Source organism: Anguilla anguilla, chromosome 11 (assembly GCF_013347855.1).
Source record: "Anguilla anguilla isolate fAngAng1 chromosome 11, fAngAng1.pri, whole genome shotgun sequence".
In the NCBI taxonomy this organism is placed as follows: domain Eukaryota; kingdom Metazoa; phylum Chordata; class Actinopteri; order Anguilliformes; family Anguillidae; genus Anguilla; species Anguilla anguilla.
Window position 1 is genome coordinate 28,067,556 of NC_049211.1, and position 23,692 is coordinate 28,091,247.

Genomic DNA, 23,692 nt, shown 5'->3' on the forward strand with positions numbered 1-23,692 from the left:
CGGAGTGCCTCAAACAATGCTGGAGGGGGTGGAACTCGCCCCGAAGGCCGAAGCGTTAATCGCCACCCGCAATGATCACTGTCCCGATCGCGCACAGCGCAGGTGTGAGAGACCAGTCCTGGAGGGCCACAGTCCACAGGAAAATGTCCAGTGATTCAACTCTAACAGTGTTAATTCAACTCTTAACAGATTACATTTGGTCCCACTCTGGAATGTCGCACCAAAGGTTATCTATTAAGTGTTGAATTAACACTGGACATTTTACTGGTTTTCAGTGTGTTTCAGCACCACAGATTCGTTTAAGATGTTGATTGGCTTAATAACCCACTCGCTTTGATCTCAAGGCCTTAATTGGCTGCTGATCAAAAGGAAGCAGCAAATAGCTGCAGACACTGTGGCCCTCCAGGCCTGGAGCTTTACAACCCAGGCATAAGCAATTTTCAGCTTAGTCTAACCCAGCGAGCTACTACCTACCAACCCACTGCTGGCAGAAAAAACTCTGTTTCAGGTGGCTAATTTGCTACCTGTTATATTTGGCTGGGAGTTGAGCTGGGGGGAAGGGGGTGGAACGGGGTAGGGAGGCTGCGACTGTTACATTCGGCCTGTGAAAGGCCACACCTTTAGCCCTCAGCGCGAGGACCACGAGGAGTGGAAACGCAACACCGGGTGCCCGGGCATCCATGGCAACCACTGAGGAAAGACGCAGAGAGAAGTCACAGGTCAGACGAGGTCAGGCCTTGCGTAAGTTGTAAGACGAATAATACTCTACCGCTACCTCCCAATTCTGCCGGAGAACAGAAAAACAAGACAAAGACCTGGATATACGAACTTCAGCCACTGAAATGGCCATAAAAAATCTTTGTTAACAAATCTTGTTAATAATTCTTGAAAGGCCAGTGCATTTCTGCTGTAAGTCTTCATTGGTGCAATGCTGCAAAAGGCTAACACAAACTGTTAAAATTTCAAATGGGTATGGAACACAGCACAATCATTACCATAGCCTCTGTGCTACTGACAGAATGTTCATGACAAGCCCTGAAAAAGACGTCTTCCATCTTGCCATATTCTCATTCTAATTTGGTTTGTACATTTGCTAATCTATTGTTTGGTTTTGAATGACACAAAGACATGTTTGTGTTGTTTCCTTTCCTAATTTCTAAGAATTTAATTGGTCCACAGCGATGCCATGCAACCCCTTTGCCCATTTAGCCAAAGTCTGGAATGATTTTGTAAAACAAATTTTAAAAAAAGGACCACCCCTCTCTTCATTCTCTTCCAGGTCTGTGCACCCCCCACTCCACCTCTCTCCACCTCCTCCACAATGTCACCGTTCTCCACTCTCACCACCATCTCCGCTTCTCGCTCTCAGTCTCCTTCCCTGGCGCCCACCTCAATATGCACTCTCTCCTCTCCTGTCAGACCCCATTCCCCTTCTCCCCCCACAGCCCAGCATCAAAGACCGTCCGCCTGGGTGGCCGCTCTCCTCCCGTTTCCTCACTCGCCCCCCCGTCGTTTCAGGCGAGCGGGGCTCCGAGCTCCGTCAGCGCCGGGTCGGCCCTGGGGAGCGGGCCGGCGGCCCCCCGCTCGTGGGCCGCTTCCTGGTCATTTAAAACCGGGCCATTGTCCTCCCCGTTATCTGATGGCCGTTCTCCGCTGGCACACAAAGCCCAGTGTAAGGGGAGTCCCCACCTCTCCCTCTCTTCAAGGGCTCGCTTTTACTTCTCTCTCTGCTCTTTTTTTGCCCGTGTATTTTTTTAAACATGAATGGACACAGAACAGGGGTTGTAGTAGCCGCACAAAAGGTCCGCTGTATGTTTAAGTCCTTTTTACGCACCTGTATCCTGAGATATTGCACCTGATGCACAGCTTCAGATGCTCATCTTTGATTCATGCCTGTCTTGCTGAGCCTCAGATCCAGGTCAACAGGTTTCTGCTTCATTATTACTTCTGGCATTAAGGAATACTTTAGTGTAACTGAGGGACCACTACATAGTTATTATTATTATTATTATTATTATTATTATTATTATTATTATTATTAATAATAATAATAATAATAATAGGACAGCACAGTGGTTAGCATTGTTGCCTCATAAGAAGAAGGTTGGATCCTGTAAATGTGAATCTTGAATGCACTCTCTGCGTTCATGTGGGTTCCATTCAGTGTACTCCAGTTTCCCCCCACAGTCAAAAGATATGCAGCATAGGGACTGTGCATGTCATCACTGTAAAGGACAATTTGTTCTCAGTTGGCCCTCCTGGTTAAATAAGTTTTTTATTTATATATTTATTAATTATTTATCAATTTTTATTATTAGTAGTAGTAGTAGCAGTTGTGGTGGTGGTGGTAGTAGTAGTCTGCTACATTCACACCACAATTGTAAAAGAAAGCAAATCATATTTTACTGAAGGTAGCTCTTGTTGCTCTTGTGAATAATGTGCCCACATTTAAATCCAATAACCTGAATAGCAACTCTAGAATAAGGAAGAAGACAGAGTGTCCAGCTCGGGTGTATGACGCGTGCTTCTTCATCCAGTCAGCGTGATTTTACCCAGAGCTACAGTGGCTAGCACCGCATGTAAAAAAGTAAAAACATTCTAATATGATCAGCAGTATTCCTGTGCAGGTGATGCAGTTGCTTTGAGGCTAATCATAGGCCATAAGAGATGACTTCCTCCAGCTGTCCTGAAATGCATCACAACGTGGATTATAACCCTCTCTCCATCCTGGGGACTGTCAGCTGTGGCATTATATTGAGCATTAGATTCTGGACCCTGGGATGACTCTTTATCTTTTAGATTCCTTGGCTATTACTGAAGCAAGTCCACCCAATCAACAGCAGTGTCTCTTCCTCGCCAGCTGACTGGCTGAACAAGAGAGCAGTGCTCGTAATAACAACATGTGACCACTAGAGGTGCTAGAGGGTGAAAGCTCAGCCAGTTATAACAGTGTCTTTGACTTGTCATCTTTGCCTCCCTGCACCAGAGCGCAGGCTTTGTGCGTGTGCACGGCGGAACAGGAGAGAGGTGCTCGCGCGCGTGACACTCGAGCGAGGAAGGGACGTGGAGCGGACGGCGTCAAGACCTCAGCTGGGCGGTGTTCCCCGGTGAAGGGGCAGAGGAAGAGGAGCACGGTGTTCTTTAGCTTCTGTTAGACCCCCACTCCCCTTTGTTGAAAGTTCTGACTCACTACTAAAACAGCAGTTGTGTCTACTACAGCTTGGAGTCTTCACCTATAGCCACAGTGTAATCCCGTGACAACATTTCAGCCATTTTGAGTCCTCCAGAAACTCCTTCAGTGGCCAGGCAGATGTTTCATAGAGACGCCATTGTTATTCGGCTGTCAAAGGGCGACTTGTTGAGGTGGTATTTCCCTGCTGTTATCATTAGCATCAGACCGAGTCTGCAGATGCCTGGGATGGGGGTGGAGCCTTCGGGGGAGGGGGAGAGGGCGGGGGTGATCCAGACTCTTACCTTTCCTGTGTGTTACCTTACTACAGGTAAATTAAAAATAAAAATAAAACATTACATTACATTACATTACATTAGCTTGATTCTACTCCAATTGTTATTCACATGTAAACATTTTTTACATGTTTTGCACTAGGAAGAAGTGTCTAATCAAATTCAAAAATAAATGCATAGCAATGTTTCTGGTGTTAGGTTACAGTTGCGGATGTCTTTCCGTGACTGAAATATAGCGCATTTCTCGTCCTACACTGTAAACACTGTGGCTTTAGCAGCACCTGGTGGAGAAAGGCAATACTGCAAAATCCTAACACACAAATGGCCACCCACACAAAAACGTACTGCCAGAATGTGAGTATCCTTCTGTTATAGGGTGACCAGAAGTTAAATTAAATCAGGACAATACCAACTATGAACAGTCAGTATGCTGTCCACTAATTGGACTGTTTCAGCTTTCTAAGTGCATTACATTATTACTTGATAAATTGATCATTTGCCAAATGTTTTTTTAATGAATTTGTGAGTTTTTATTTTTCTTTTTACTTTGTGAGAAACGTGAATGTGCAAAGTGAGACAGGGCTGCATGGGAAAGCTATTAAATCCTATTATTATTATCCATGAATAATGTTTGTTGCTTAAGCAATCTGCAGTCTGTAGCCTTCTTTATACACCACACAGATATTAAAATTCTTGCTCCACACTGATGACAGCTTTGTGCTGCAGACGTACTGTCACACCTGGGCCCTGGCACCAAACCTTCTCAATACCAAAACTGTTTCACCTCCCAACAAAATCATCAGTAAATGCTAGATCCTACTTTAAGCAACCCTGTCCTGGAACACATTAAACAATAGATAAATTGTTCAAAGACATTGGTGCACATTGAACATTTTATTTCCTCCTTAAATGTAATATTTGACTCATGTATGTTCACTATTGAAAATAAATTGAATACAATGGAGAGTATTTACTTTGGAGTAAGACTTTCCCTAAAACCCTTTTCTTTCCCTTTTTGACAGAACGTAAATAACATATCATTCTTTGCACCATTTTAGGAAGCTACTCGAAGGATTCCTCCCTTGTCAGCATTTTCAGAGCAATTGAGATTAATACATTGGACAGCTTGGGAATGAAAACTCGGTGGAAGAGAAGGAAACTAGGGAGGAGGAAACAAACTCAAAGGGGGGAGCCCTTATTATGAAAGTTTAGGGTGTGAGTCTGTAGCAAGAAACAAGGTCAATCATTTCAGTTTTTTCTAAATTTGTCTCAAACCAGTTAGTTATTGCGAGACAGTGGTGAGTCAGTATTGAATCTAGAAACACATGCATGCATGCATGCACGTGCACACATACACACTCAAACACTTGGGGCTGGCCAACAAGATCTTGTGCATTTTCATTTTAACCTTAATTTGGCAAACCTGATTCTACTAATTAGCAGCTCAATGAGATCTCTAGCTGTTGAATGAAGCATGTTTTGTTAGGGTCGGATTGAAAACCTACAGGGCTGTAGATCTCCAGGAATAGGGCTGGACATCCCTGACCTACCTGTATTATAGAGTTTTTAAATTTCCCCTACAGGTGTTGCATTAAGGAATGAATGAACCTCAAAACCCTCAGCCTGACATTCATGCAGAGGCCCGTCTGCCCCCCTCCTCCCCCAAAAGCTGGCCCCACTACATCCCCCCAAGACCCAAACAGACATTGGGGGTATTAGAGGCAGTCTCTGATCTAAGCATGCCCGGTCTGCAGACAGTCCTCTGTGAATAACATTCCACTTGTTCAATTTGTTTTGAAGTTGCAATCAGCGCTTTGAAGCAGCACATAAATTTTTTATATATTTTTTTGCATAAATCACAACCTACACTCTCAGAAAACACCACTGCTTTGAAACTCGCCATTTACCTTCTGAGGGGAGCACAGTGCAATTAGCAAGGCAACATCAATGGAGCCACTTTCTTTCATTTTCTTTTTTTGTGGATTAATTTAAAGCTCTTATTTTTCTTTTTGGTGATGGTGTGGAAAACGATGTCTTTATTTTAAAGCTTTTAAAGTTGTTACAATATATTACCTCATAGTTACATAGTTAGCTGGTGTGACATGTTTTTAATGAATTTGTTAATGCCATTAATGAATTCAGCTGAGATGAGGAACATGGGTGTGTACACTGCGATAAGACAGCAAAGGTAACCTACTTTCTGTGTTCTTGGCTGCAGGGTATGTGCTCAAGCTGCTGTTTACTCTCTCAGATCTGGCTCCTGGTTGTTAGTTTGTGTTCCGGAAAACAGCTTCCTGTTCCACTGTGGGAATACTGATCCTGAGTGCTAAAGGGACGTGTGGAAGTGCCAGTTGTGAGCCTTGTTTGTCTGTAACCTTGAGTGAGAGTGACACCGAGTACAATTCTGACATTCTGAGGGGGCGATGTTGAGGCAACACCAGTACGAGACAAAGCCTGAGGGAGTCAGCTTTGATATGATTTACTGTCTGCTTGGCATTGCGCAACACAAGCTTGGTTCCTGATTTTTTATATCAAAATATGAAACTAATTTTGGTTTGTAGCAGTTTCCAAAGTCCAAATTAAAAATGAAATCAAATTCTAAATTAAAAACATTATTTACCAGTAGTAGAACAAATAAGTTTGAAAAAAACCAGACACATTAAGTTATTTTTGTTGGTTTATTGGTTTGTATGTTTAGTTTTATGGTTTTAATTTTGTGAGTTTTTTCTATTCACATAGATTTGGGAAGAATGATAAAGTGGTATTTCAAATGTTTAATCCACAGCTGGAAAAATTGACAAAGTAATCATTAGATGAAGATTAAAGATGATACTGTTAACATTTTTAAAGGTTATGCTGTTATGTTTGCTGTTATGATTTATTTTTGTAAGTATGCTTCTGAACATGAAACACTGACTGCCTCCATAAAATAAAAAGGGACAGGTGTGTGTGGGGGGCAGGTGTTAAAAATACCAACCTGTAAATGATAGCATTTGATGAACTGTCATCAGCTTAAATACGCTGAAGTACGGAATCACATCGTCCTCAAAGGCCTTCCCAACCACAACATGCCCAGATTCCACACACACACACACACACACACACTCACACACACACACACACCTAAACACACACACACGCACACACAAACACACACACACACACACACACACATACACACACACACACACACACTTAAATACCCAAACAGAAAGTGCTCTTGGTGTGTGACATAGTGCCCCTTGGTGGTTTGGCAGGGGATGGCTGTGACATGATCTGGTCACTACATCACAAAACGGGTGCTGTGTTCACCACAAACACAAAAAAGTCCCATTCAACCTGTAAAAGCTTCAGAGTATTTCTGCACATCCATACATCTGTGTGTTTGTGCACATGTCCACGTGTGAGAGACCACATGTCTGTACATGTGTCAAGCTCTATTGAGCATGGTTTGATAACATGCTTGGCCTATGAAGTGTGTGCAGTGATTTCAGTTACTACTTCAGCCCTGCTGTGTGTGATTTTAACATCACTGTCAGTCTCTGGAGGATGGCGAAGCACAAGCTCACACAAGCCCAATCCCCCCAGCACACACAGACAAGCTCTGTGTTTGTAAAATCACAATGAACATCATCTGAGCTCATTATCTTTTGCACATGAGCTTGTCTGTGCACATCCCCACATCCCACATTCACGGCAGATAAATGCATTGTTTATTTCCCACTTCTTCTATTATTAATATTATGTGGCTTTTATGTAACACCTGTTAAAAATTATCTTAAAAGGTGTTATACAGAATACAGAATCTTATATAGAAGAGATCAGTGACCACCATGTTTTGGTTCATCAGAAGAACTGGAAAGTGCCACACTTCTGTTTAGACTGCATGACAGAATGTAGAGTTGCAAACTGAAACTGGCTGGTGGATCTGAGAGCTATTTAAATTAATTTAATGCATTCTGAGTCAATATCTTAAAATTGACTCATAAATTTTGTGGCAGCAGGTGAAAATTATAAAAACTTTTAAATAGGCAGTTTTGATTACTTGATCACTTCTGAAGGGAGATCCTTTTAAGACAGATTATAATTACAAAAGCAACACTTACTTAAAAACAACCATACTTTAAAGCAGACTGAGATTTATTTGTAACAAATTATTATGATTGGTTCATTTAGGTATTCGGTTCCCCTGCACATGCTTTTGAAAAGAGCAAAGAACAATAAACACAATATAAAAGAGCACTAGTTATTCTTTGACTTGAGTAAATCTGAAAGTAAAAGTATGCTTGCTACTCTAGCCGATAGGCCTGTCATGAATATGTCCTTTGAAAGTGAAAACAAACAACAATATACACAATATAAAAGAACACTATTATTGATGACACACAAAAACATTTATATTCTTAGAGAGTATTGACCTTTGATAAATGTACTCTTATCTAGCAGTGCAGTACTGCCTTATCATTTTAGGCAGCAGTTGATACTGGGTTTTTGCACATCTCTCCTTATATGAAATTGTTTCAATCACATGAGCAAACAAGAATTAATTAATTTGGTCAGATATGTATAAAATGTTCTTGCATTTGCTTGGGGGTCATGCCCTTGCACCCCCTAGTGGTGAGCTGCTACTGGGAGGATGAGAGAAGCAAAAACTGGTCCACTTGACCCCCCCACCCCTTGCCCCCCCACCTCAGTGCCCTCTCTTCAGCTCAGAGAGATAGTGTATGTCAAACAGTTGTCAAATTTAAATATTGATGCAGAGTATCAAAGCAGAGAGCTTCACCCCAGCGTTTCCACAGCTAAGTGAGAGGCGCTTTGATCAGACGCTCCTGTGATCTGACTTCTGACGATGTCTGAAGAGCGCCCAATAAAGTTTAATTTGTTGTGATACCCGAGCGGAGCTCGACTGCCCGGGCTCTCTGAGACACGCAGCAGCTCTGCCAGCTCTGTCTCACCCCCGTCCTCACTCTCGCCCGACCCCGCCGCTTTGGAAAAAACCAGCAGAGCTCCTGAGTCTCTGCTGCCTAGATTGGGAAAAAATGGAAAACAGCATCAGAAGGTCATAAAGGTAAACCCAAGAAACAGAGAGCAACTGCCTGACTGTTTCCCACCAGAACTGAAGTGCACAGTGGTGAGGATGACCTACACTGTGTTTGGATAGAGTACCTGGAAGCCCAGCAGGTCCTGTTGATAAGACCAGCCCTGGTGATAAGACTGTCTATAGGACATCACAACTGCTGCCAAGCAACCAAAAGAAGTGTCACTCCATGTTTGGTCTTTGAGGTCCCCGCGATGATATTATACAATGCTGTATTACGTAGTTAGCTGCTAATCCAGTAGATGGCAGTAGAGTTTCCAGTTCTGCAAAGAGAAATCAGTCGGTGTGTGTTCAGACAATATGGGGCGTGATCAGGTAAAGGTAAGTCCTGGTGGGATGTGACAGAAAAGGGGAGGTTTAGATTTAATATCGCTTTAGGCTAATTTGTCTGGGTGTGGATGACCAAAAGAGTTGTCACTGTCCAAATACTTACGGACCACACTCCTTATAATACACACTGTAGCAGAAAAAGGATTAAATAATCTTCTGTAATCTGTAAAACACACACTGTGCCCTGAATAAGAATCCCCCCCCACCCCAAAAGAAAAACCTGTGTTGAACCACTGTGTTGATTAAATAGATTGTCTGAAAACAATTAATGCAGTGGTGTCTTTGGTCTCTCTGTGTAAATGTAAGGGTATCAAATCAGTACAATGTTGTGGGTACATTATACTAAGGAGCTGATGTACCTTGAATATTCCTGCCCAACACTGGGGGGTGGTTATGGCTGAATTATGTAGAAACCCCCAAGAGTGCCTCCAAAGATTTGAGCTCCCTTTGATAGCAGGAGAAACACTATTCCTCATCCTGACAAATTCAAACATACTTCAAGCATTTCAGCTGTCAACAAAGAGTTTATCTTGACAGGGCAGCAGGTTGGGGCAGATGTTAAAGCCCGCTCACGCCCTGAGCACGGGCTGTGAGCTGAAGCACGCTCACCTGGCCGTGTGCTCGCTGGCTTTCCCGGTCTGCGTGTGCATGTCTCACAGCGTTACATCAGTGCCTCAGCTACATCCCAAATTTGTTTTTCATTTCTATTCTGACTCTGAATTAGTTAAGACTATTTATTTATTGAAGAGCTGTTATTCATTGTCCTGTTTTTATTGGTCGTGCAGGAGTCTGAGGATGCTTAGAAATACAAACGCGTATGTTCACACACGCGCGCATGCAATTTCTAATTATTAAACACAGTAATGTCACCTCTCAAATCAGCAATTCCCAATCAGCGCTTCAGCACTTAACACTATAGTTGGATCCAGCTAGAACCATACGTTCTTACAAAAACCTACATTGATTGTTTCTCACTGAAATGAACGTGTCTCAGTAAAATCAGCACGTCTTACTGAAATCAGGGCTTTGCGCGGAACTCAGCATGACTCACTGGAATCATCGCTGCACTGAAATCAGCACTCCTGAAATTAAAGGACATGCGATCATGAGCACCACTCTGCATCTCAGCATTCTGCATTCAGCCAGTTTTAAAGACACTGGCACGTGGAGACCAGCAGGTCCTCAGGGTGCCTGTAAACCCCCCCCCCCCCCCCCCCCCCCCGTGCTTGACCCGACTGTCACACGACAGGGTAAGGACAGGGCAGAGCAGAGAGGCACGATGAGAACGGGACAGTTCTGCTTTGGGGCAGTTTCTGGACTGTGCGTTTGAGGAACCGCAGCTGTGAAATTAACTTTACGACAGCTGGGTGAAGGAGACTCCGTTTCTCCACACTCCGTTTTAGAGTGCAGACGTCAACTGGGGACAATCCGACATTCTGTGTGTTTAAATCCCAATCTCCACCCCTGCCCCTGGGCCCCCAGCCAGCACTATTTAAAATGTTTTCACCACAAATTGTTTTATCAATGCATTTCTCCCAAATCTGAGACGCTCTTATCGGAGTGAGTCATTTTTGGAGAAATCCACGAGCCGCTGGCGAGAAATAAAAATGAAAGAAGATTAAGGGAACAACTTTCTTCACGCGACCTGCAGCTGAACACGAAGCTCAAATTCCCTCCCTCCCCCCAATTTCTTTTGTAACCCGTTCGGAACATGCCAGTGCTGACTGTGCCCGGCCGCCTCGCAAGGCAGCATGTGACTGAAGAGGAAACATGATATATATTTTTAAAGAGTGTTTCCAGGCTGGATACTACTCTGTTAGTTCACATCTTGTATTGAAGATTTTGACCAGTAATGACAAAATAAAGGAGAAACTGCCATCACCCATAGTTGTGTGGAGCAGCGTTGGTTATCTGTACCTCAATGTCCCAGCCATAAAGAGAATGCGTGTGCTTTCGCATGGGGGTTGCAGGCTTGATGCCCTTGGTGCACAGGTGCTTGTTGATCAGCACTTTTTTAAACAAATATTTTTATTATTTTTATCATTAAAAAAAGACGAACAATTATTAACAACTTTGGCAATCACCGGTATACATTTCACAATACATACCAGCATGTCAGTCCATTTTTCAATACAATTTTCATTTTGGCATTTCAATTTACCTGTATATATTTTACATCTCTCACTTATAAATATGAATTAGTGAAGGCCCTTACACAGCAGTAGCCAAAGACATTAGTACCTAAACATTAAGGTTTTCTCTTATCATGTTGACGTGGCGATCGGCACTTTTTAAATGGTCCCTTTCTATGGGAACCGTGCCGTCGCGAGATCCAAGATATGGGTCTTTTTAAATGAGATAGAGAGGAGAAGGTGATCAGGGCCGCTGGGGCATTGTCTCTCCTGTTCAAAGTGAGGCGAGAGATCCATTAGCACTTCAAAGAGCATCAGCTGGGAAGAAGTCAATATGGTGGGTGGTGGAGGGGCATTGCAGAGACAGGAAATGAGAACGAGGGTAATTAACAACTTCTGGGGAAAGAGGAAGAAATGGAAGGTCATCTGAAGACATGTGGGATTTTGTTTTTGTTTTGTTTTTCCCCCCCGTGTCGTTTCTAACCGCACTCAAGCCTCTCGCCCATCAATCTTGTTTGAATTATTTTGAATAATTTTGCATGTAGGCTGTAGTGTAAAAACCGGAGGAGGATGTTTTTCTATGTACGGAAAGGTGTTTTTTGTCCATAACCGACATGCGTGTGGGTTCTGTTGCATCTCCACGATAAAGTGCCTGATTATGTCATGAGTATGGTTCCTTGGTAGGTTATGAGTATATATCGTACCATCCCATTTGATAAAACTAAAACGTCAAACTTGCAGGTGGTAGATAGATTCTTTCTTTCACCCTGCGTCTTTTAATATCCTGTCCTCTAATTTCTGAGTGCCTATTGGTTCAGTCCCAAGGAAATTACAGGTTTCATTCCTATCTGAACCGAACCTTTTAGACTTTACTATTAGCCTACACCATAAGACGGAGCATAATGAATTTCATAAACTCGTAAAATTGTGTTTTTCTTTTCCAGTTGTTTTCCATGTTCAATGGTTTGAGAATCTAATCGAACTTTGAACAGACGTAGTCCAATAATAATACTCGTAGGCTACTTATGACTGATAAGATATTTCAATGTGAGTAGCTAACACAACAGAAGTTGATTATGAATGACACCACAAGTGACTTTAGGGTTTGAAAGACAATCCCGTGTGTCTTTAAATGCATGAAGTCGGAGCGCCCGGGGGTTAGTTATTCTCAGATTTAAATGTTAATTGACTTTGCTACTTTTCTGCAAATCCCTTTGAAACTCCGAAGAATGGACAATAGGCATACAGTTAAGAAGATAAAGCGTTCCTTTTCAATCTGATTCTAATGCGTTAAGATCAGATAACGGCCTTCACTTGAACCCGGAGGTGTGAGGACGTCACGTAGGTCCAATGATTTGACGTGTCAGCTACCAGAGAGGTACAACGCTTTGATCTGGTATAGGCCGACTATTCAATTAGCTTTGCATGCGGGGAAGAAAAAACAACAGCCAGATGGGTGAAGATGTCATTCACCAAATTTGGCACACAGGTTAAATGTAAAGGTTCGCTGTTAAATAGCATAACTCTGCAGCATGTTGGCATAGCTCTACGTAATAAAGCCAATTTTTCAATAAGTTTTCGAAATTAATATTCGTAGTTAAAGTTTTCATCGCACATTTAAGGCGTTAGTTCTTTTTTTTTTAATGCCGATTAAGTTCTAAATTAAAACAATTTGTTGCACAAAAAAGCAAATCATGTGAAGGGGCATCTTGTCCCATTTACTGGGGCTAGCCCCCCGGAGAGCAGCTTGTTCCAACTGCCATCTGATTTGTTCAGACTTAATTACTTTTTAAACAGCTGCATCTTTTAAAATTGGCGTTACACTTACAACATTAAATAATCTTTTAAATTTAAACGCAGTGGCCGGGTCATTTGAAACCATAAGCGAATATGATATCATAATAGAAGAGAATGAATTTGTATGTTAATGAAATTGTTAATGTTATTCATTTGAATATTAATTTACATCTTAAAATACAGTAGATGTTTAAATCAGAAAGTTTCCAGTGCAATAAATCTGCCAAATATGGTTAGCTGTGAGGGAGTGGGGGTTTTGGGAGACCAACCGCGACTGAACAGGGGGTTCTTTAAGCTATTCAGAGGTAAAATAGCCACAAAGTCTCAAGAGACAAGGACAGCGGAAAAATAAGGGAAAGGAAAACAATACTCCTTAGGGAGAGTATCCCAAAGAAAAGCTCTATACAACCCACGTACTGGGTAAAAAAAAAAAAAAAAAAAAAAACTAAAGCTTAAGGAGTATGAAAATAAAACAAAACTGCCGGAGCAGAAAACTGGGCAACTCGAAGAGACCTCGAACCGAGGCTGAAAAAGTAACACCCTAAAGAAAGAATACTGAGCTTAGATTGTTGGCAACAAGTTAGTGCCACAATCTAAAAAAGCTAAAGACTGTTGTGCTAATTTTATAGCCACAACATACCTTTTTACCTTTTTACCTTTTTACCTTTTTACCTTTTTACCTTTTTACCTTTTTACCTTTTTACCTTTTTACCTTTTTACCTTTTTACCTTTTTACCTTTTTACCTTTTTACCTTTTTACCTTTTTACCTTGCTTGACAGAATACCGGCTCTCGTGCAACATAAGTGACATTGAAGCAAAGCTTATCAGCTTGCTTGGGGTTTAAATAGAACGCCAACAGGTGCAAATTGTAAAAAGAAAATTTGCACGTGTATAATTCAATCAACTCAATGGCCGTAATAACTGAAGAAAAGGCACAGGAAGGAAAAGAAATGGTGGCATCAGCCAAAACCATGACAGTTAGCAAAATGAAATTCGGAAAATCAAAATAGCAGACATTCAAAAAACGTGTTGAGAAGCAATCTGTTGGTCATGAAGAAAACTGAGGGGGGGAGCATATCCTTCTGGGGCGTCTCCCCCCATCTCAAAAAATGTTTTCACGTTGGTTGCAGTCTCTGTAAAGGCACGTTTTCAGCTAGTCTGGTCGTTTAATATGTAGGCTAAGACATAAGATAATTAGCCCAGAGTACCCTACAACGAACAGAGACCCCTCCTCTTTAAGAGGTAGAAAAAAACTATTTTTTTGTTTGTTTTGCTGAATTATTCAAAATCTATGCAAATTAAACAATCAGGTAAGGGTTGACTAACTTATGTGTATTATTATTATTGCTGCTGTTTATTCATAATAGCCCCAACAGTTGGACCTCTGACACCCCACCCCGCCCCGCTCCCCGCCCACACCCACGCCTCTCCGGCCACCGGTCTCTCAAAAGTACATAGGCTACTGATTCTGAAAGAACCCCGCCGAGAGCCGGCGCTTTACTGCATAAAGGGAGGATGCAATCCGTCTGCCTTTGAAATGAAACCGCGGATTTGCAGCGACTGGTTGTCCATGTACTTCAGAACAGAGACTTCGGTCTCCGCCGCAACTGGCACTGATAATCCGACAGAAGCCACGGACAAGTTTGCTCACAAAAGGAATGTGAAATAGTCATTTTGTTTATTCGTGTCTTCTTTTTAAAATACGCACCCTGAAGCAACTTGGATGTACGAAGTACAAAATGAATCAAGATTACTTTGCGTTCTTCGCTTATAATAAGTGCGTTTGGACCTGGGAGGGTTGTACGTTTCAGAAGTGAGATTCGTCTGAGTGATGACCACACTGTTACTCGCTGTTCCCTGCCCAAGCTGTCCTCCACCGCTATTTTGATGCATGAAGAGTAATCAAATAGAAAGATGGCTGCATTAACCTTAACCACGAATGAACATTTTCTACAAGCCTTCCTACAGGTTTGTAATTCTTATTTTCTTTAAGTCTGTTTTGAGTTTTTTTTTTTTTTTTTTTGTATTGTTTGTTATATCTGCAATCTCGTGCAGCTACATTAATACGCGGCTTGCCTCGTTCAGAACTACATTTTAAAGTTCACTAATAAGTTAAAAGCGTTTGATGAAAGTGATAAAAAGTGAAACGCAGAAGTGGTCTGATATGGTTATATGGAATTGCTTTTTTGGAAAATTTCCGAGGAATAGAACCAGCTATGGATGCATCCATCAGTCCAGCACAAAATAACGTACCATTTAAAACTTAATTTCCCTTCAGCCTTTACTTAACTATAACTATATTACAGTCACTTAGCAGGCGCTCTTGTCCAGGGCGTCATAATTGGCGTTCGGTGTGCAGTGAGAACTGCTACACCGGTGTCATTTAAATACACGAATGAACAGAAGTGGACTGACAGCATGCGCTGCTCCCGGAAGAGAGCGAGTGGTAGACTGAGTCAGTCGACTTTCTAATCGCCGTTGTGAGACGGGCCAACACATAGCACAGAGAATAATACATTTGGAAATAAAGAAAACTAAATGTGGGGATGCAGACAAAAATTTGTATGAATTTGTAAAAATGGGCACACATATTAAATAAAATGGGTATAATACATCAACGTTTGTCTCCCTGGATATCCTGTAGCTAAATAAATACAAATAAATAATGCCTCCTTGCACCCCTGCAGGACCGAACTCCCAGCGCTTCCCCTGATGGTGGCCCTGGGGGCCCAATCCCATTTGGTCTCTTGGCCCCCACCTGTGGCCAGGTTCAGCAGATGAGCGGCAGCACCTCATCAGAGGCCCTGCAGTTTCAATACGACGGGCCGGTTGGCCCTGCCCCCAGAATGTTCCTGTGGAGCAGGGAGGTGGCAACTGCTGCTGGCGCTACCATAGCAGGCCACCAGGGGGCGTTCACCCTTCCCAAGATCCAGTTCCCCCCAGGACCCATCCAGACTGGAGTGGATGCTCACCCCCATCACCACCACCGACGACACCACGAGGTCCCCCTCACGCCACCTGCCGACCCCCCCTCTACTTATGCCCTTGAGCTCTCCCCGGCTAAGGCTCTGCACACCCAGGGGCAGGGACACAGCCCCTACTACCCCCACCAGGGCGTGGGCATCAGCCAGAACCTCAGCGGCTTCCTCCAGAGCTCCTCCGCCCAACTGCACCACCGCGCGGAGGAGTGGTGGGGCCTTCCCCAGACGGCCACACCTCCCGCTAACCACCCCTTCCATCTGGGGAGGCAAATGGTCCTGGGCCGCAAGCCCCCGATCGCTGCCCTCCTCCAGGGTCCCCACAAGGGCCTCCTGAGCGCCGCGAGGCGCTGCCGAAGGTGCAAATGCCCGAACTGCCAGGCCACCGGGGGCAGCGGCGAGCCGGGCAAGAGGAGGCTCCACGTCTGCCACTTGCCCGAGTGCGCCAAGGTGTATAAGAAGACGTCACACCTGAAGGCGCACCTGCGCTGGCACGCGGGCGAGCGGCCCTTCGTCTGCGGCTGGCCCTTCTGCGGGAAGAGCTTCACGCGGTCCGACGAGCTGCAGCGCCACCTGCGCACGCACACGGGCGAGAAGCGCTTCGGCTGCCAGCAGTGCGGCAAGAGGTTCATGAGGAGCGACCACCTGGCCAAGCACGCCAAAACGCACCGGGACAGGCAGAGGCCGGCCAGCCAGCGGGGCGGGGGCGCCGACGCCCTCCCCAGGGACGTGAAGGAGTGACGGCGTGGGGGAGGAACATCGGGAGGGGGGCTCGTACCATTCACCCGCAAGCTGCATAACCACAGACCCCATGTTGCTGGGCACGTTCCAGACATGTTGTGACGCGGCGGTTGGGGTTTCACCCGGTGGAGTTGCACCTGCTGCTTGGACGCTGCTCATGGTGTCTTGTGAAGGAACAGGCTGAGGCCTCTGAAATGCTTTTTGTTTCCTCTCTGGGACTGAGGAACCCAAACAGATTCGCCTGCTTTTTGGCTTCCAATTTTGGAGAGATGGCAACAGGAAAATATCAAAGCATGTGAGGGTGATGCTGGGAATTCTCTGGAGGGAAAGGTGTCCTCATTTTCCACTGAAGTAGTCTTGTCTGTCAGGGACACTGGCAGTGCTCCCCAGCTGGGCTGTGGAGCTTTGCAGGATAACCAGGTCAAATTCCTTGTGACTGACTTGTGGTTTAGGCAAACCTGCTATGTGTATTGTGTCAAGTGTGGGTCAGGGGTTTCCACTGCTGTGAGACCAGTCACAAACAGCATAGAATACACACATTGCATACTTCAGCTATAGTACAAAAAGTTTAATCCAGCTGTCTACATAAAAAGGCTGCGTATCAACGTCTAAGAATTGAAATCTGTTTAATGGGTGAGGCAGTGTCTATGCTACAGTTATGGTTACTTGATTTCTTTCTGTCTACCTTGGTAAGATAACCTACAGTTGCCCCTGGTCACAGATATTTACATTTTCACATTTTTCAGGCACAAAATTAGCCTTCCTGTGGTTGTACAATCTTTTGTTATTTCTTTGATAGATTGTCAGCAAAACCACTCTGAACCGTCTTGACGAATAATAACTTGCAGTTTAAATTAAAACCACATTTAAAGGCTCTCCTTAACCCTTTAAGGTGTAAGCTCTCAAATATGTGATAAAAAAATCTATTACCTGAACCTTGTAATGCTGATGTAACAATCACTACTGGTCATAGAAACAAGGAGTTTTAGAACGCTGACTTAGACTTCTGAAAAAAAAATTTTTTTATTTACTCTTCAAGTGGTTAATATTTTTGCACAAACATGACTGTGGATATAAGCACATTTTTAATGTGAGGTGAACACGATTATTATAGAAAATTTTTAAAGGGAGTTTTGAAGTATTTCATAAAACCTAACCTCAATTCAAATGCTTAACACGGCAGTTAGGCTAGTTTCCACGCCAAGTCAAAACAGCGGCCTATAACTTGTCTATAAAACTGTTAACTGACGCAATATGTATTTTTTGTACAAGCTGTGTGAATGTCCTCTGCACATGATACTGCAAATACTGAAAATAAAACCAAAAGATCCATTTGAACTGTAAATAATGTACATACTGTATGTGCATGACCCGAGGGACCCAGGACAGCATGAAATAAACACAAAAAGAAACACTGCCATCTAATGTCCATGGCTTTTTGACCTCATTGTGTGAATCAGCCATCCTGTGTGCACTACACCTGACTCTCTACACCCACTACTCTCTACAACTCCTTAAAAAGTCATTGCACTAAAGATCTTCTTTTTTGTTGTTGTTGTTGCTGTAAATGTGTTTGCATGTCTAATTAATAATGAAACATTTTACTCCATGCCATTATTTTGTTAGTTAAACATTTCTGAAGCAATATTGTTTGGCATATCATTTAAAACCAGGAGAAAAGCGTCTTTTTACTGACCTCTATTATTTGAAATTTTCTTTCTGCATTCCACTCTAGCCCCACCCCAATCATGCAAATGAAATGGACACACCAACTCCACCCACCCTAGGAATTGTGAAGTTGGCAGTGCCAGGCTGAAATAGTGAATGCAATTACTCTTTAAATTTGAGCTTGTTTAGTAAAAATACATAGTATTTTTATTCCAACTGCCAGACCACTCCCATCAGGATAGAAATGTTACATCATAGGATAAAGGTGATCACTGAGTTGCTGTAGCAGTCGTTAAAGCACTGAGTATTGTGGGTTACGAAGTCAATTCTTAGTCGAGTCATATGTAATCGGGTCAATGACTTGCCATGTGAATTTGAGCAATAAATTTTAACCAATATAATTAATGTTATGGAAATGTGACATTAATTTGATTAAGCCCAATTTCTTTATTAAACAATGTAATTGCTATGTTAAACAATTACATTTGGTAACTTTTTGGTTAATTTTACAGTCTTGAAGTGTTAAAATGTCATTCAGTAACTGAATGTCCAAACTAAAAATTCAACAAAAAAAAACCATTGTAAAATGTACAAAATCATTTTTAAAAAGAAATGAAAACTCCTGGCATAATTTAAGAAATGTTTCTAACAACATATAAAAGAATGATTTTAGATATCAAATAATTAACACTTGATTATTTAGGTGTCCCCACCGGTTCAAAATCACACCTACGCCCTTGGTATGACCTAAGAGATATGTGAATCTGCAGGCTACATTAAATGGCTACAGAGTAATACTTTAAGGGTCTCCAGGTAGTCCCAGTTCACATCAGGTAAATCAGAGTCATGTAGGTACAAATTCACTGTGAGAGGGTTATGTTCACATGTTGTGGTGCCTAAGCCCAGCCATCTCAAATGGGCAACACCAAATCGCAAAAGATACTGTGAACTTATTTGTAGCTATTAGCCCAGCCCGATACCGCTAAGGGGCTGCCGTTGGCTTGCCTGAATAACAGCTGCTCGGAGTAATTCCAGAACATTCAAGGGTAGGATTAGGTAACCAAATTGGATGAGTCATTTTTTCCGTCTTGGGTATTTCAAGGTTAAACACGATTTTAGACAAGATAAATAAGGGATTTCTGATTGGGAAACCCTTACAAAAATGATTAAATTACACAAAATATATGTTTTCTGATGCTTTCCAAAATGGTACGTTGCTTCAGGTTCCCAGGGCTACATATAATTCATACATCATACATCATAATTCTAAACTTTTTTCTCGAAATCGAATCTCATTCTGCTCAACAATTCATTTCAAGTTGTTTTGGAAGAAAATTAAGATAAAATGTCATTATTTCCTTGTGTATTTATTCAATGCATATATGTATTGATACGTAGGCTACACAGGTAGATATTCTATCGAAGTAAAATCATTTTTTCATATTGCATGTGCATATTGCTCCTTCCGGTCAATACATATGAGGTTAATGATGCAAGTGATGATGATCTTATTTTAAAAATTTGTACTCCTGGCATGCACACATATTGAAACTTCATGGCGTTGTTCCTGTTAAGTATAAAATGGCCTGGATTAAAAAGTTTGCTTTGGTTTATAGTTTGAAGGGTCCCACTGAGAGTGCATATGCACAGGGCCCAGAATTTCTTACTACACCCCTGGGTGTATTGTAGTGTTATATTAATAATATCAGCTTTAAAAAAAAAAAAAAATTCTAATTATTATTCTCATCGATCACTCAGTGAACGATTCATTTTCAAGAAATTAGTGGCTATGTCTGTGTATTTCAGTTTAGTAAATTTAGTAATTTAGTGAACTGGTCAATATGATCATTACTTACACAATTAATGTTATTGACTATTAGTTCTAAAGAATGCATGGAATAACTTCAAAATCAGTTGTTGGTCCCTGATATGAAAATCTTATACATAACTGAATGTGTCATTTGAACATATTGTGTCTTTCATATTTTGTAATCTAAAAAAAAAATGTCTGTAAGGTAAGTACCAAAGCTAAAATACAACAAAACTTCCGTTATGTACTTTTTATACAGCATGTTTTATAGAAGGGGTGTAGCACGGGGCTAAATCAAAAACCTGCAACCACATCGGGCCTTTTTGGATAAGATTGGACGCTCCAGTTGTATAGGCTTCATTTAACTACAATTCTCTGTTCTTCCACTAGAGGGCGCATAAGCACAGTGCGTGAAAAAAGTTGCAAAGGAGTTCAAGCATATACGTACATGGCTGAGTTCAACTAAGTCATTTCACCTTGGACATGCAATCGGCCTTCAGTAGGCTACATAAATGCATAAGGGATGACATTTTACCATGTTATAAATGTCAATTAGCAAGATGAAATAAGGCCTATAAAAATAAGATATAATTTAAAAAATAAATAATAATACAGTATACGTAACAACCCGTCCTGACATAACGACACTGCACGAGCTGCTTTGGAGGTGCTTGAACTGTATATTCTTGCTTTAGACCACAAACCTTGGAATACCCTGATACCCACCATTTTCATTGGTCTTCAGAAATTTCTGTAAATACCTACAATAAAATATCCTTCTTCAAGGCACCAAAACTGCCTGGGCCACTTAAAGATGGAACTATCCCTTTTAACATCTATTTAGATGTAGATTGTCTAAAGTTACCCTGAAGGGAATGCAACTGCACATGCTACACGGTCACCCTTCTTTTTTGTGTTCCTTGTACAACGCAATTATTAGCTGTCAGAAATTATATGAGGAGAAAACAGATTATATGAGGCCACAGACATGCTACTAGATTTGTATTTGTACCAAAATCAGGAGCTCTGGATTGAGAAGTATAGGAATGGGAAAAAGTGCCGAGAATAAGAGCATGAAGCTCAGCTGAAAGCTCGGGAGACGTGGATCAGCCCGGGTGGCCAGCGAGATTGAGGCCGGCAGAGAAGCCCGTCCTGGCTGTAATAAAGTCCCGATAATTTACGCCTTTAAACTTGAGAGCGGCACCTCTCTGTGCACCTCGTGTGTGTTTTTTAATTTGAGCACCGAAAGTGAAACGTGATAAGGACAGCGGTGTCTGAAGCCCCGGAGGCACGCCAGCGCTCCGGGAAGCATTTCAACAACAGCTCGTGTGTCGGGCCGAGCCCACCAGCTGACCAGCGCTCACGTTTGCCAGGATGTCTGGGAGACCACACGAGCGCTCCGACATGCGAGAGAGGCCTTTCTGCTGAGTCTCAGTCTCACGCACTTACACTACAGAAAGCCACAGCTGGCCACAGCTGTTCAGTAATCTGAGTGTCCGTGCAAGGCTTCAACTCGGACTAGGACTAGGAGTATGTTTCAGTTTGTGGGCCTGGCTGGAGATGGTTCACTAAGATGTAGTGTAGAAACTTCCAGCTATGCTCCTCTATGTGGTGTTTCTTTATGAAAAATAAATGGCTTCATGTCTTGTCACATCTGAGGGCAGCATCTAACTCGCTATATTTTATTCAGCTTGTTTTCTGCCATCCATAGTTATGCACGCTAGGACTGTATGTCCTGTTAAGGAGGTACAACTCAAGCCTTATGGAGGATTTAGGTTTGTGTTCTCGTGTTCCCCTCCAACTCTGGCCTGGAATTTTTTAAATATGTAAATAAAATATATGACTGATACTTCCTAACCTTTCTCCTATCCGTTAAATTAGAATTTAACTTTTGAGTTCTGTTTACTTATTAGCACCCCTCAAACTGTTAGCCTGGGTTGAATACACCCAGGACATTGTTCAGATTTTCAAGCTATACAGATATAAAATTAATGCAATATATATATGCAGTTAATGGTTTCCATTCACTCCAACTAGGTCACATTTGACAATGAAAATGTCTTTTGTTTTTGTTATAAATACGTAATTTACATAAATCTACCATTATTAAATAATAATAAAATGGTTATGAAATAGTGTACAACTCTTAAAAGTAGCATTCCTCTTCTTATAAAGGTTCAAAATGAGTCAGTTTGATCCAAACCAAACACAAGGATTAAAGGAGTTAGTATATCAGGTTTAATCCATAGGGGCTCATTTGTGTTTATTTGTAATTTTATTGTGTTTATTTGTAATTTTCATGGTTTTTTCTCTTTTTTTTCTATAATAAATCATATAACAGAGCATCATACTGAGGTTCCCGGCTCAATCTTTCTTGCTTTAATGTGTGATTCTTTTTTATTTCTGTTGAGTAGGAAGGAGTCTTAGCTCATCTCTCTAGTGGCATTAGTTGGTCCGTAGGCCAAGATTTTCATGATTTTGGCATTGGCACGAGCTAATCTGAAAACCGCCTACGTCTCTTTCTTCGCTAAACTTCCCGTCATTGGAAACGTAGATAGCTGAACCACGGTTTACTGTCATTCCAGATACACACTCACTCGCCCACCCCTCATGTGACCCGTTCACCTGCTGTAGAATGTTACTGGAGTGCCACACAGATTGCAGGCATTTCAGCTTTACGCGCTCATTATCGGAAGTCTCCGGACGCAGAGGACCAAAGTGAGGCTCTATAAAGACGGGCCCTCGCAGGGGGCCTTTTAACCAGCCGCCAGGGAGCAGAGACCCACAGCTGTTCCAGTCCAGTAAATAACTGTGATGAACCAACAGGTGGCGGAGGCTGGGTCCCGTGCATGTGACATGTGTAATCTGAAAGCGCATGTACTTGCGTCACAGTGTCTATGTGCTGGAAACATATGTACTTGTAAGTGTACAGTACGTGCTTGAAGTGTGTGTGTGTGTATATATATATATACAGTATATATATATATATATATATATATATATATACACTGTATATGTGGTAGCGATTTCCTGTGCTTTGGAACCAGCACAAGATTAACAGAACTGCCCATGCATGAGCATTACATGCTGCAAAACAAACATGCAAAACCTGAAGGTTAAAGTGCACATTTTCAGCTATTATTTAAGGGTATTTTTATGCACTTTGGTGTCACACCTGTAAAAATTGGTTCTTTGGATCTTGGGCAGTTCCTTTTGGCCTCCACACTTTGCTCTCACCATCACTCTGATACAAGTGAATCTTGGTCTTGTCTGTCCACAGGTCCTTTATCCAGAACTCTGCAGGCTCTTCTAGGTACTTCTTAGCAAACTGTAACCTGGCTACCCTGTTTTTGCCACTAACTAGTGATTTTCACCTTGCAGTGTAGTCTAACAGACTCCAAACTATTTATAAAAACTGCAGTAATTTCTACAAGGTGAAACCAAAATGTATAAAAATAATGTTTGATAAAAGTCAAGAATCTGCAGTTTAACCATGTGTGAATTGTTTGATACAAATCTAAAATTTGGGACTACGGAGCCAAATTAAGGGAAAAAAATGTCCTTGTCCCAAACATTATGGAGCTCATTGTTTGCATAGTGCTTTGAAAAAGTATGCAGACATTTCAGATTTTGGTTCTTTCAAGCTTTCATATTTCACTTTCATTTAGAAAT

The 23,692-nt window shown here is 42.1% G+C and overlaps 1 protein-coding gene across 1 annotated transcript; it reads left to right on the forward strand.

The window, feature by feature from the left end:
• The first annotated feature begins 14,091 nt into the window (after positions 1-14,091).
• LOC118207528 (transcription factor Sp5-like) lies at positions 14,092-17,962 on the forward strand. The gene is made up of 2 exons (XM_035381197.1): positions 14,092-14,791; positions 15,511-17,962. Exons 1-2 carry the CDS (start codon positions 14,738-14,740, stop codon positions 16,540-16,542), a joined length of 1,086 nt encoding a protein of 361 aa, XP_035237088.1. The 5' UTR covers positions 14,092-14,737; the 3' UTR covers positions 16,543-17,962.
• The last annotated feature ends 5,730 nt before the right edge of the window (positions 17,963-23,692 follow it).

Bases quoted from the DNA above. Each gene is read 5' to 3' on its own strand.
- LOC118207528 (XM_035381197.1), top strand. From the start codon at position 14,738: ATGGCTGCATTAACCTTAACCACGAATGAACATTTTCTACAAGCCTTC. The intron at 14,792-15,510 runs GTTTGTAATTCT...GCACCCCTGCAG, and splicing joins TTCTACAAGCCTTCCTACAG to GACCGAACTCCCAGCGCTTC.